The sequence below is a fragment of the Lithobates pipiens genome, unplaced genomic scaffold (genome assembly GCF_037356315.1).
Source record: "Lithobates pipiens isolate NorthernLeopardFrog02 unplaced genomic scaffold, aLitPip1_a1.2 Scaffold_16, whole genome shotgun sequence".
In the NCBI taxonomy this organism is placed as follows: domain Eukaryota; kingdom Metazoa; phylum Chordata; class Amphibia; order Anura; family Ranidae; genus Lithobates; species Lithobates pipiens.
This window is the reverse complement of record NW_027507748.1, coordinates 124,048,872-124,064,165: the sequence shown is the minus strand read 5'-3', so window position 1 is coordinate 124,064,165 and position 15,294 is coordinate 124,048,872. Positions and strand designations below refer to the sequence as shown.

The window sequence follows — 15,294 nt, the reverse complement described above, 5'->3', positions numbered from 1 at the left end:
CACGGAAGGTCTCTGCTGAACCGGCCAAGATTCGAACTGTCTGTGGCCGACTTAAAGAGGTTGAAAAGGTACGTGTTATTTCACCTTAATGCATTTTATGGATTAAAAGGTGAAAAAAAAAAAAAGCAGACAATACCAGCCCCCCAGCCCTCCCCCCCCCCCCGTTTTACCTACTTGACCCCTCCAAAGTCCCGTGCTCGCCCCCGACATCCTCTTTGCCACTCAGCCTGGCCATTGATTGATTACAGTGGATGGATTCAAAGCAGCGCAGCCATTGGCTCGCGCTTCTGTCAATCACATCCAATGACGAGGCGTGCCGGGGCCGAGTGATACAGCGAGAAGCTATGGCCGGCGGCTGTATCACGGGAGCGTGCCACAAGCACTCCACACCATGCAAGGGAGCTCGCATGAAGGTGTTGAGTCCTTGCGGGGGGGGTTCGGGCGGGAGCCAAGACAGCCGCCGAGGGACCCCAGAAGACCAGGTTCGGGACCACTCTGTGCAAAACAAACTGCAAAGTGGAGTATAACATGTTTGTTTAAAAAAAAATAAAAATAGCTTTAGTGATCCTTTAAAGTGGTTGTATAGGTTATTTTTTTTTTTAAATAACAAACATGTCATACTTACTTCCACTGTGCAGTTCATTTTGCACTGAGTGGCTCCTATCCTGCTGTTCTGGGGTCCCACGGCGACTGTCTCTGCTCCCCCCCCACAGTAGATAACCCCATAGGGAAGCTCTCTCCCGATGGAGCTACCTTGTGGGCACGCACCCGTCTCATACACTCTGCGTCCATAGGCACAGAGTGTATGTCTTGGTCCCGCATAGGATGCATTAAGGTGAACAAAAACAGAAGGTTTACAACCCTTTTAAGCCTGTAAGTGTTGAAGTGACTCTGTCCTGAGAGAATAATGGATTTTCCATTGCTGGTCTCTTTCTTAAAATGCAAGTTTCTTGGCTGTCTATAACTTCAGTACTTTTAAAACACAGACATGAAAGAAGAATCCTGTAAAGGAGTGTCAGAATTCTTTATCTCCAAACTTGTGTTTAACAACTCAGAAAGCATTAAAGACAAATTATCAGCATGACAGGCAAGCAACTAACAACAGTTTACAAGGGAAAGTTATCATTGGTAGCTACTTTGGGTTTTCAGTTAAGCAGGAGATTAAATGCTAGGGCCTCACTTTAAGAGCTCTTTCACACAGGCATTGAATTCTACAGCAGCCTTAATGCACATGAATGCACCTATAGAGTTATGAAGTTCATGTTCATGTTGTATCAAAAAAAAAAGCCCTTGAATGCCCTGTGAGATGATATTTTTTTTAAATTTGTACAAGGCTAAAATGGGAAATGTCCCCTTTTGATGCCTTGCAGCTGCACCTTAAACGCACGTTAAAGTGGTTTGGTACCTAAAAATGAAAGTACATGTTATTAAAATCAACAGATAGCATACTTACCTAAACGAACCCTGAAAAAAAAAATTATTATTTACTTACCTTTTATTTCTGATGTTTCAGCTGACTTCCGGGTTGTCCTCCCGTGGGAGTAGGCGTGGGTATCGTCCTCGCAATGGTCCCTGGGAAATTTGTAAGCTATTTCCCAAGAATCCATGGGGGACAATGAAATTGCGAAATCTTGCGAGATTTCGTTAGGACGCCGGTCACGTGACGAGGGCGTGTACGAATTTGCCATTTTTAAAGTGGGCAGGCAGCTGTATCTGCCATTACACTGCTCTCACTGAGCATGTGCAAGATGGAGCGGAGCATGCTGGGAGCCAGACGTCATCATATACCAGGAAGTAAATGCCTGTGGGCTTCAGACGCCCACAGTTAAAATGGAAAACGCCAGAGCAGGTTTTTATAAGTCATCCTGAGGAAAAGATTTGTCGCGCCGGGGGTCAAATAAACGCAGGACGTGGATGCCAATCGAAGGTAGCACTCGCCCACCTGTGAGACAGGTAAGAAAAAAAAAAAAAAAAAAAAGAGCGGAATCCCACTTTAAGAACACCATAGGTGTGTTTACAGTGCGCTTACGCCATGCTTGTAGTGTGTTTCCATAGAAATTAGTGAAGGCGCTTGTGAAGCATCAAAGCCTGCTGAACTCAGGCAGTGTAAATTTTGCCTCGCCACAATGCGAGGCAATGCCAACACTCCCTTTTTTAATAATTTTCAGGAAGCGGTAACAATGCTACCCAAGAGCCTATTTTTTCACACTTGTGTGACAGTGCCCTAAGGGCTTTGTTCCATGTTAGATATTCAAGTAGGGTTAAGTGTTAGAGGTCTGCTTTAGTGTAGCAGATATTGTTATTGAAATGTAGAGGAGCACTCGAATTGCCACTTGTTCCCTCCGTCAGCAGACTCGCACAGAAAACTACAGGAGTCAGACATCTGATCTTCTACAACCAGATAAAATACTTAAAATTTAAACCAAAACATGTTTTTTCCATATTTCCTATTACTTACAACTGTAAACTGAAGGGAACTCCCAGGATCTCAAACCTTTCCATTTCAAAATCCACCCCGATTGTCGCTTTGTAGTTTTTATCAAATACATCTTTACAGAACCTATAAAAAAGTAACACAGGATAGATAAAGCCACCAAACAATATGAATTGACACAGCATTGGATTAGGAATAATTTGTTGTTCCAGTTTACATACTGTGAGTATTGAACCAAGCACAACTCCAGACAAAATGTTTTTTATTTTTGCTTTGTATACAATGGTAAAGGATTATGCCACGTACACACGACCGGACTTTGACAGTAAAGGTCAGACAGAACGAATCTAGACAATTCGATCGTGTGTGGGCTCCATCGGACCTTTGCTGTCCAAAAATTTGATGGACTTTAGAAATAGAATATGTTTTACATTTTCCCACAAGAACACCACCGGACCCAGTTCCTAGCGGGAAACCTGTTTGTCTGTATGCTGGTCCGACGGACCAAATATGACGCAAGGGCAGCTACAGTACCTGCCAACGAGAATGTTTCCAGCGTGATCCTATCGATAAAAGCAGCGAGATTGACTTCCTTTTCTAGTCCCGTCATAACTCATCACGTTCAAAATGAACGGACATTAGTCTGTGTGTGGGCAAGTCCGCTCATTTGAAAGTCTGCCGTAACTCTGTCAGGAAAGTCCCGTCATGTGTGGGCAAATCCGTCGGAACTCATCTGCTGGAAAATCCGGTCGTGTGTACAGGGCATTAGAGCCATGTTGATTTACTGTCGGTGCCTTACTTCCTGTCCTGGTGATGTCAGTTCTCATCATTTCTAGTTCTAGGGTCACAGGGATAAAAACTGATAGGAATTCTCAAAGTAGAGTAACAGGGAGAGTAACAGGGAGCAATAATACCCGCCAGAACAAATAAAAAAGCAGTGATACTCTGAATGAGCAAAAGGTTAGCTGCACTCCCCCATATAGATATAGAAAAAAGTGGAAACTTCCCTGTGGGGTTTTGTGCTGCAGCAAATAATTCAAAATAAATTATACAAAATATTAATTTTATTACAACAAAAGCATTATACAAAATGGCAAATGTCAATCAAAGCATACATATATTTATATATATACATATACATACATATATATATACATATATATATATATATATATATATATATATATATATATATATATATATATATATATATATATATATATATATATATATATATATATATATATATATATATATATATATATACACATATATACATACATACATACATACATACATATATATATATATATATATATATATACATACACACATATATCAAAACTAGAAGACATACATAGAGTACAGCGTTGGATCAACTTGGATTACATGCAATGGTACAATAATCCTTAAAAAATAGCACAGTCGACTGGCCACCTTCGCCCCTGGGGCGTCCCCGCGGTGTTTTAGGGGCTGTAATGCGGATGGCACCATGTATCATATATGGTGGTCGGGCCCGAAGGTGCAACGGTTTTGGATACGCACGTACAATTTTATATATTCTTTGACCCGAGTGAACCTCCGCAAATTGCCTCTGCATGCGCTGCTGGGACGCCCCGTAGAAGGGGCATAAAAGCCAATGAGCAAACTTATAGCTTTTATATTTGTGGCAGCAAGGATCTCCATAGCCAAATCGTGGAGATCACCAATTATACCATTTTACTTACTTAAAACAAAATTGTCCTGGATAATGGTGAATGAACGTTTATCGGCAATACTTACCGATAAATGTGGGAACCTTGGATTAGAGACCTCGTAACTGGGTAAAGAGTTTTTCTGGTGTGAGGCTGGAGAGCGTTCCCCCGGGAGCTGGAGTGCATCCCCCTTCTTCCTTTTCTCTCTCTTTGCCTTTTATTCCTTATTTCTTTACCCTATCCTACTATAGTTACTTTTCTTCTCTTCCTTCTTTATTTGAGTACTCTTGGAAACACATGTGCCAGCATCTCTTCCATTATCATTTCTTCAGGATTTATTATAGCACTGAAGTCAAAAGGGAGAGTTGGATAATAGGGGCTCAGATGTTTGCCTCTCTGACCCCTAAATGGAGCAAGACACAGGATGACTGCCTGAATGGGGTGAGCCAGTAACTCTTTGAAGTACCCTCGCAGCATCGCACATGTACTACCAGTTTTTCTTCCTTTTTCTCTCTACTTGAATTGTTCCGTATTGTTTTCTTGTGCTTCTATGTATCTACGTTGTCAGATACTGAAATTGTAATTTCTCTTGTCGAAAATTTGAATAAAAATATTGGAAATAAAAAATAGCACAGTATCTGTAGAACATGATGTAAAATTAAGCCCTGACGTGTTTCGACCACATGTAGTATAGGTCTTCTTCAGGGAAAAAATAAAATTATTTGCTGCAGTACAAAACCCCACAGGGAAATTTTCACTTTTTTAATACCTGCCAGAAGGTCTAATGCTTCCTCGCCAAGTCCAGAATAAAAAAAAAAAAAAAAATATATGATAGTTGGAGTTGGGCTTGAAGGTGGCCATACAACGCAAAAGCCAATATTTCAGAATTGAATTAACAAGTTCCTCATGATGTTTTCTTAACCCTACATGCTGGACATTTACTCTCATTAATATCTATGGGCCAGAAAAAGCATAGCATAGCAGGCATGAGGCTGGGTTCACACCGCTGCGGCAGCGAGAACCGGATGTGATTCGCACCGCACTGCAGTGCAAATCACATCCGATCTCTGTGCGATGCGAGTTCAGCCATACAGATAGTATGGCTGAATTCGCATCGCACCCGCCGCAAACTCGCACGGGACCCTTTTTTTGATCCGCAGCAGAATCGGATCGCATGGGTGTTCACACCATGCGATCCGATTCCTGTCCGAGTTTGCAGATCGCACTGCGATATGCGAACTGATCTGGGGGTGTCATTAAGGTTTCACTGACACTCCCAGCAGTCCGCATAGGGCAGTGTGAACTGCCGGCGGGAGGCATGCAATGCGAGAAAACACAGCGGATTTGCGGCGTTCCCACATTGCTTCAGTGTGAACCCAGCCTAAAGGAGAATCAGCTGATAATTTTCCACTCAGCTTCAGCAGAAACAGACATTTTGCTATTGTACCCAGTATAACTGTCTGTTTGGCAAGACACTGTACATAGAAGGACTAAGATGCCATTTCCACCAAAATCTTAGGTCACTATGGCAAGAGAAATGAAAGGTCTATATTTGTAATGTACACTAAATCCCCGTACACACGGGCCGAATGCTGGGTGACACAGACCTGTGTGTATGGCAGCCGGTCTGACAGAAGCTGGCCATTTTGCTGGCTTCTGTTAGAAGAGCATGCTGGAAAACCAGCAGCCAACTGGCTCCCGATTTGCACTCTCCGCCAATGGCTGAGAGCACTGAGCGGAGTTTTCTGGTAGGGGGGGGGGGGGCATCACCTGTCACAACACAACAGCCCAGTGGGGGAGATCGCAGTATTAACGTTGGGTCTTTAATACAGCAGCTCCAACCGGATCTGACAGTTTTCTTTCATTCAACCAGTTAGGTTGAATGGAAAAAAAAACTCAGTGTGTACCAGGGCTTTAGCTGTTAATCAAAACAGCCGAAGACTGGTACCCAGAAGAATCCACGGAGAAGGTTGGATGGGATGCGAGTGACATCACAGGCGTTGGATTCTTGAAACTAAGGCCCCTTTCACACTGGGGCCGCGGCGCTTTGCGGGCGGTATAGCTGCGCTGCCCCACTGATTTCAATTGGTAGGAGCGGTTTAGGAGCGGTGAATACACCGCTCCTTCACTGCTCCAAAGATGCGGCTAGCAGGACTTTTTTCACCGTCCTGCCAGCGCACCGCTCCAATGTGAAAGCCCTCTGGCTTTCACACTGGAGTGAAAGGGGCCAGATTTTTTCAATCGCTATGTATGAAAGGGGCCTTAGGTACAGTAAGTATGTGTGCCTTTAGTTCTTCACTAACATGAATAACAGGTTTTTGCTTGCCATGTCTTCATTACAAGCAATGCCATTGAGTGATTATTTCTGCATGAGAATGGCCAACTTTAGTTTTACCCCAACAAGATAATCCTCATATTGTTAGGCTTTTATATCCCCATTCTCTTACCTATTTATCATGCATGTCTTTCCCACGGAAAGGTCACCAACCACGATAACCTTGGAGATCCTAAATCTGCTGGAAATGAATGAGATATATATTTATATCAAAAATACACCATCAAAATACACTGTGAAAGCAGGAATCAAATGTGTGCATGTATTACAAAATCAGACCCTTGCAGACATGAAAGGTAGAAAACCCAGCTAGACCCTGTAAAGAGAGTTCCGTTTAGGCTTTAATACGACTAAAGCCAGCCTTCAACAGATCAAAAGTCACCCAGTTCAGCAGTAACTGGACAAATTTCAATCCATCAATGGGCAGGCTGGTTGTGCTGAAGCTGATCTATCGATCAACTTCAGTACAACCAAGCCGTCACATTTTTTTCCCCATACGATCACTGCCAATGGCTATAGTTGTCAGCAGTGATCATTGTATCCTGATAGAGGAGAAACCTCCCACTGAGAAAATACATTAGCAGTGGTAGGAATTCCCCCATCAACACTGATGTTTTAATGGGGAAATCAAGGGAAGAAAAGAAAATTGTTTAAGTTAGGAATACATAAATTAACTTATCAATTTATTTTAGGTACCTATATAGCACTGTCAATGTGTTTGTCACATATGTTTAAGACTCGGTTCACACAGGGGCAACTTGGCCGCCTGACAAGTCGTGTCCCGTTCTGTACTATGGAACCATTCTAATAGGAGCGACTTTGTCGCTCCAACTTAGAAAAAGGTTCCTGTACTACTTTTGGGGCGACTTCGGGCGACTTGCATTGACTTCTATACAGAAGTAATTTTGTAAGCCGCCGCTGAAGTCGGATTCAGGCAGCTGCGCTGCAAGTGTTTTTGTTTTTTTTAAAAAGGGAATAGTCTCATGAAACAGGCTTTCAAAAAATTAACATTGATTATTTATAATAAAGAAGACTGCCGATAACCAGCAAATCCTGTTTAAACTGTGATCAGCTGTGATTGGACCCAGCTGGTCACATGGTAAAGAGCCGCTCTGATTGGCTCTTTACTCCGATCTGTGAACAGCTGTGTCCAAATGACACAGCTATAGCGTGGGTGGGAGGGTGGTGGTTAAAGTGGTTGTAAACCTCAGACATGAAACATGAACAAAGCATATCCCTCTATAGTGTGTACTTGTCTCATTTAGGAGCACTAAGTGTCATTTCTGTCTGCTGCTTTGTTCCTCTGCTATAAGTCACTTCTGGCAAGTTTCGCTGACACCAAGAGAAAAAAGGTGACACAGCCTATGATTGACAGCCACAGCTCTGTACCCAAACAACATTTTTATCATTTTTTTTAAACTATTTTCTTCCCACAAATAGAGCTTTCTTTTGGTGGTATTTGATCACCACGGAGTTTTTCTTTTTTTGCTAAAAAAAAACAAAAACTAGAAAAGACCGATATTTCTGAAAAAAAAAAAAGTTTTTCTTAGTTTGTTATAAAATTTTGTTTTCTTCTTCACTAACGGGCACTGATGAGGCGGCGCTGATAAGGTGGCACTTATATGCAGCACTGATGGGTACCGATAGACAGCCCTGATGAGCATAACACTATATATCAGTGTTCTCCAAACTGCGGCCCATGGGCCAAATTTGGCCCTTTGCTTGTCTTTACTGTATCTGCCCCTTGGGGACCCATGCCATCCACACACACCAATGATGGGGCACCATTCTTCCCACAGACACCAATGATGGGGCACCATTCCTCCCACGGATACCAATGATATTGAACAATTCCTCACACAGATACTAGTGATGGGGCATTATTCCTCCCATAGACAAAAGTGACGGGGCATCATGCCTACCTTGAATACCAATAATGGGGAATCATTCTTCCCACAGACACCAATGATGGGGCACCATTCCTTCTAGAGACACCAATGATGGGGCACCATTCCTTCCAGAGACACCAATGATGGGGCACCATTCCTTCCAGAGACACCAATGATGGGGCGCCATTCCTTCCAGAGACACCAATGATGGGGTACCATTCCTTCCAGAGACACCAATGATGGGGCACCATTCCTTCCAGAGACACCAATGATGGGGCACCATTCCTTCCAGAGACACCAATGATGGGGCACCATTCCTTTCCATGGATACCAATGATAGGGAACCATTCCTCTCACAGATACCAATGATGGGGCATTATTCCTCCCATAGACACCAGTGACGGGACATCATTCCTACCTTAAATACCAATAATGGGGCACCAACATGGTAATAGTTCTTCCACTAAAACCAATGATGGGGACCTTCTTCCACATGTTGTGGTCCTGCCCGGTAATACATGATTACTGGTCCCATATTGTTAAATTTATACATGATGAGATGGGATCTCCCTTGACCGTGTGCCCCAAACAGTGCTTACTGGGGATATTCCCAGATCCAGATTTTGATAAGCCCCATATCACTTTTCTACAGGAGGTGTTATTTCTTGCCAGGTTGTTGGTGGCAAGGAAATGGATGAGAGGAACACCCCCGAGTGTGCAGGAATGGATAGCTACCGTCAATGGTGTCCTTCCTTATAAGAAGGAAATATATGCACATAGGGGCTGCCCTGCTAAGTATGGGAAGATTTGGGATATATGGTTAAATAACGCAGCCACTTGTAATGACATAGAGGTCGATCCCTGATCCCAAATATATTTGTCCTCTGGAGGGTCCGGCCACCTTGATTTCCCCCCTTCCCCTGTCTCCCCCAAGACTGTCCGTAATGTTGTTTTGTAACTCCTGCGCTGTTCTGTTTCAGTGCTGTGCTTTACCTCCTATCCACTTGACCATGTTAAATGTTATTAAAATGCACCCTCTCCATTAGTTTGGCTCCTGATACCAGCTGCTCCCATTCAGCATGATGGTTTCTTTTTTGATGTAACTCCGTTTTATTTACGTACTGTATGTATTCTGTACTTTGTGCCTGTAGTTCTTTTCAACTCAATAAACACTTTTTTTGTAAAAAAAAAAAACCAATGATGGGGCACTGGTTACTCTGGCTGCAGTCTGGCCTCTATAAAGCCTCAAGGACAATAAACTGTCTTTGTTCAGAAAGTTTGGAGACCACTGCTATATACTATTAAAACACAAAAGTAAAAATTCCGCAAAGATAAAAGCCTGCACGTTACAAATGCAAATGTGCTTTTTCAAACAAGGGCAGAAGACGGAAAAGCCTATTTTCAAGGTCCTGCAAAACAGCTTGTTTGGCATTTAAGAGGTTAAACGGTGTTTGGTGCAGGAAGCGAGACGAGGTGCAGAGGTGGCAGCAGCAAACTGCTGTCACTATGGAAAAGGTGACGCTACTGAAGAACATTAATGGAAAGGCAGAGGCCCTCTCTGAACAGCTGGGGTAACCACATGAAATAGGCGGCCAGCCCAGAGAGGATGTTTGGAATTCAGGAGAGTCTGGGTGTGAAGGAATGGACACAGGGGACGGAGAACATGAACTTGTGAAGAAAAGCAAAACCAAGCCCAAAAATGAGAACTTTTCATATATAGATTTATAACATTGGTCTCATCTCAGCAGGCCTATCTGATAAGGATGACTGCTTATGGTATACAGAGTGCACAAACCTACAGTATGTAGAGGGTGAGAATATTTACTAAAATACAGGCTCCAGAAAGAGAAGACATTTCTATGGTGATCACATCTGACTGAAGCCAGACACGGCCAGACAACTATCATTGTTACAAGCAGGCTAGCGATATAAGCCAAGACAGCTATACTTTCAGTAAAGCATAACTCCAGGAACTAGGATTTCTCTTTTAAATGTTCCTCAGTAGCCAAAAAAAAAAAAAAAAAAAAAAGAGTATAAATGCATTTGTGTACTAAATGCCTTTGCAAACGGGGAGCATCGACAGTTTCAAGAAACTATTAGATAAGCACCCAAACAACAGCAACATACAGGAATATACAATGTAATACTGACATATAATCACACACATAGGTTGGACTTTATGGACTTGTATCTTTTTTCGACCTCACCTACTATGTAACCCTGATATTATCTTATAAAAGTGGCAATTACATAACTGGGCTGCACATAGCCTGTGCAGAAAGCTGTAGGAGGGACCCAACAGGCCAACCTACTGCAGGCAATCTGCAAAGAATTAAATAAGGGGTTGGATACAAGACCAATCACTCCACTCAAGAAGAGAGAACAGCATTGACTGGTCTTTATTAACTACTTCCCATCCGGCCAATGTACATATACGGCCGGGTGGGTGCCCTCTCCTCTTGAATGGACGTTCAGGAACGTCCTTCAGAAAGAGGGGGATAATGCACGCGTGTGCCAGCGCAGCGGCGCGATCCCGATGCGCTCGTGTCACCCTGACACGGCGCATCTCAGATCGGCAGGAGGGCTCTGTGATTGGCCCTCCTGATCACATGATGGCCGTGTCCAATCACAGCCATCATGTGATGTAAACTAACAGACGGTTGCTAGACAATCGGCTCTCCTCACACGGAAGTTGTCACTGAGGAGAGGAGAGCAGATCACTGCAGCCGGCTGTATGAGCTGTTTTTTTACAGCTTTTTACTCACTGATCCCCAGTCTAGTGTAAACACACATGTATAACACAATGTTCCCAAATAATAAAAAACACCTGCCCTCCACATATGTCCCACTAAAATCACATGTCCCAGTGATTATCTGCACACATATGTCCGTGATCACCTGCGCACATCTGTACTTGATCATTTGCATACATCTGTCCGTGATCACACAAACCAATTATTATACAGTTAACGGAATTTTTTTTAACAAAAACATGTAGCAGAATACATGTTGGCTTAAATTTATGACAAAATTCGATTTTATTGGATTTCTTTTAAAAAAAAAAATCAAAATTTCCGCAATTTTTTCACTTATATCGCAAAAAAAAAAAAAAAAAAAGAGTCATGAATAAATACCACCAAAATAAAGCCTCATTTGTGAGGAAACCTCAATAAAAGGTGCGGCATTGAGATTTCTGCACAGTTTCTTGTATACTACTGTATATTACCCAAGACTACTTATGGTAAAGATATAATAATTAAAAATATCCCTAAAATTGTAAGTCTTTTACACAAACAGGCTCCCCAGGCACTTAATACTGTGGCAGGGCAGCCCTTAAGCTCCAAATCAGCTACCTGTACGTGATTTCTCCTTCCCGGTCTGGGGCCTGCATGCGCGGCCCGGAAACCTGCTCCCACTGTACCTGGAAACACGGCGATCATTTGGAGAGAGCCAAGCTGGCAGTCTGCCTATGTAAACAAGGCAGACAGCCGTTCTGCCAGAGGGGAAAATTGAGATCTGCTAAGCAGAAACGCAGATCTGTTTTCCTTTAGTCAAAGCACATCCCCCATAGTTAAAAAGCACCCCCTTTTACACATTTAACCCTTTGATTGTCCCTGATGTTAACCCCTTCCCTCGCAGTGTCATTAGTACAGTGACAGTGCATTTATTTTAGCACTGATCACTGTATTGGTGTCACTGGTCCCCAAAAGGTGTCACATAGTGCCAGATTTGGATGTCGCAGTCCCGCTAAAAATTGCTGATCACCACCATTACTAGTAAAAAATATGAAAAAATTAATAAAAAGTCCCAAATCGATCCCATAGTTTGTAGACACTCTAACTTTTGCGCAAACCAATCAATATACACGTAAAAAAAGGGAAAAAAGGAACATCAATTTTATTTGGGTACAGCATCGCACGACCGGGCAATTGTCAGTTAAAAAAAACGCAGTGCCGTATTGCAAAAAAATGGCCTGGTCAGGAAGGGGGTAAAACCTTCTGAAGCTGAAGTGGTTACTGGTCCTTTTTTTTTTTTACCTAATGCGCCCCTATGTCTTTCATGCCCCTGATCTCTTTCTGACATTAGCAGGAAAATGTCAACCACCTTAAAGTGATTGTAAACCTCCTCCCCCCGCCACTCATGCTTGCTCGCTCCCGAGCCCTGCTCTGTGTGTCCATTGACACATAGAGCAGGGCTCAGCCTGCCCCCTCTCGCTTCTCACTGGCTGTCCGCCAATGAGGAATACTGTCTGAATACAATAGTCTGGGGGGATGCGTCCATCCACGCAGGTTGTGTGGATGGAGCAGTCTAGATTATATTTGCAAACTAAACAAATAAATCTTTTAGCTCATGGCCAGCTTTACTCTACTATACATACTATACAGTTTAATGTCTTATTACCCAGTATAGCTGGATTGTGAGGGCTAGCTTTGGTGAACATTTCATTTTTTTGTATTAGGAATAGAGTTGTGTAAGTGTGAAAAATTTTAAACTGAATGTTTTGTCTACTGCAACCAATGTCCTTGGCATCCCACTAACTCTTCTGCCACATACTCCTAAATCCCTGATATAAACTATCCTGCATATGTACTGCTTACAATTGTAATATTGACCACTTCAGCTCCAGAAGGTTTTACCCCCTTAATAACCAGGCCATTTTTTTGCTATTTGCACTGCGCTACTTTAAAAAGCGGAAATTCAGTCATTTTTTGCATCCATTACATTTTCTGCCCTTGTTGTGTTAACTTTGGATAGTAAAACATTTTCTGCCAGTAAATACCTTATACTTCTTTTCTTGTCTGGAAAAAAGCCTAGGCTTATGACATCATAAACTGCTCCCTCTCACACTCTCTTAAGAGTTTGCCAGGAAGGGGGGGAGTCATAAGAGGGCCAATGGGAGCTGCAGAGCTGGAGTTTTGCCTCTGTGTGTCTGTGTAAATCCAGGAAGTAAACAGGCAGTAGCTTCAGCTGCCCACGGGTAAAATGGATGCAGCTAGAATCAGTGGAGGGAGATTTCTGCAGCATATTTGGCAAGTACAGGATCACAGTATATATAAAATATGCAAAGTGGTTGGAGGGAAGCTTCAGAATAGCAAAAATTGTTTTATTACAAATTATGCGAGCAGACTGCAGTTCTTCTTTAACCACTTCCCGACCGGCGCACGCCGATGTACGTCGGCAGAATGACACGGGCAGGCATATTGGCATACAGGTACGCCCATTTCTATATGCCGCCCTGCCATCGTGTGCGCGCCACGATCGTCTCACGGGGAGGCTGAACGGGGAGATGCTGTTGTAAACAGCATCTCCCTGTTCTGCCTAGCAACAAGTGACACTGATCTCTACTCCATGTGACTGGAGCAGAGATCAGTGTTCACTAACACAAAGCCCAGTCCCCGCCAGTTAGCAACACGCCCCTAGGAACACTAAACCCCTACACTGTCACCCACTGGTTAACCCCTTCACTGCCAGTGTCATTTACACAGGAATCAGTGCATTTGTATAGCACTGAATGCTGTATAAATGACAATGGTCCCAAAAATGTGTCAAAAATGTCCGATGTGTACGCCATGTCGCAGTCACAATAAAAAAATAAATAAAATAAATAAATAAAATTGCTGATCGTCGCCACTACTAGTAAAAAAAAATTATTAATAAAAATTCCATAAAACTATCCCCTATTTTGTAAACGCTATAACTTTTGCGCAAACCAATCAATCGCTTATTGCGATTTTTTTTTAACCAAAAATATGTAGAATACGTATCGGCCTAAACTGAGGGAAAAAAAATGTTTTTTTATATATTTTGGGGGATATATATAACAAAAAGTAAAAAAAAATGATGGGTTTTTTTCAAAATTGTCGCTCTATTTTTGTTTATAGCGCAAAAAAAAAAAAAACCCACAGGGGTGATCAAATACCACCAAAAGAAAGCTCTATTTGTGGAGAAAAAAAAAGGACATCAATTTTGTGTGGGAGCCATGTCGTACGACTGTGCAATTGTCAGTTAAAGCGGCACAGTGCCAAATCGCAAAAAGTGGTCTGGTCTTAAGCCAGTAAAATAGTCCGGTCTGAAAGTGGTTAACCACTTCAGCCCCGGAAGATTTGGCTGCTCAACGACCATTTTTTTCCCCCCACAAATAGAGCTTTCTTTTGGTGGTATTTGATCATCTCTGCGATTTTTATTTTTTGCACTATGAACAAAAAAAGAGCGACAATTTAAAAAAAAAAAAAAAAACACAATGTTTTATACTTTTTGCTATAATAAATATCCCCATTTTTTTAAAAAAAAGCTATTTTTTTCCTCAATTTAGGCTGATCTGTATTCTACATATTTTTGGTAATAAAAAAAAAAAAAAAAAAAAATATCGCAATAAGCCTATATTGATTGATTTGTAAAAAAGGTATAGCGTCTACAAAATAGAGGAAAGATTTATGGCATTTTTATTATTATTTTTTTTTTTTACTAGTAACGGCGGCGATCTGTGATTTTTATCATGACTGCGACATTAAGGTGGACAGATTGGACACTTTTGGGATCATTGACAATTATACAGCGATCAGTGCTATAAAAATGCACTGATTACTGTGTAAACGTCACTGGCAGGGAAGGGGTTAACACTAGGGGCGATCAAGGGATTAACTGCGTTCCCTAGTGTGTGTTCTAACTGTAGGGGGATGGGAGTGACTGGAGGAAATGACAGATCCTTGTAACTAGCTAGTAGGAACACACAATCTGTCTCTCCTCAGAGAACAGGGATTTGTGTGTGTGTTTACACAAACACGTCCCTGTTCGGGCTCTCGTGCCCGCGATCGCGCGTGGCCGGCGGTTGTTGTGACTGCCAGCCACGCACATTGGCACCCTTGCAGTGCAGGGGGCGCGCGTCTGCTAACCTGCTTGAAGGGTCCGTCGTACAGAAACGCCAGTTCGCGGGATTGTGCC

The 15,294-nt window shown here is 42.5% G+C and overlaps 1 protein-coding gene across 3 annotated transcripts in view; it reads right to left on the bottom strand.

Annotated features, from left to right (window-relative positions):
* The window catches only part of RAB34 (RAB34, member RAS oncogene family), a 61,300-nt gene that overhangs the window by 19,878 nt on the left and 26,128 nt on the right, over positions 1-15,294 (bottom strand). For 2 of the 3 annotated variants that reach the window (XM_077480408.1, XM_077480409.1), the window contains exons 4-5: positions 6,576-6,644; positions 2,459-2,560 (exon numbers count right to left, since the gene is read on the bottom strand). In XM_077480408.1, coding sequence (XP_077336534.1) covers positions 2,459-2,560; positions 6,576-6,644 — 171 coding nt within the window. The remainder of the gene's footprint in view (positions 1-2,458; positions 2,561-6,575; positions 6,645-15,294) is intronic. The other variant, XM_077480410.1, reaches the window with a different exon arrangement.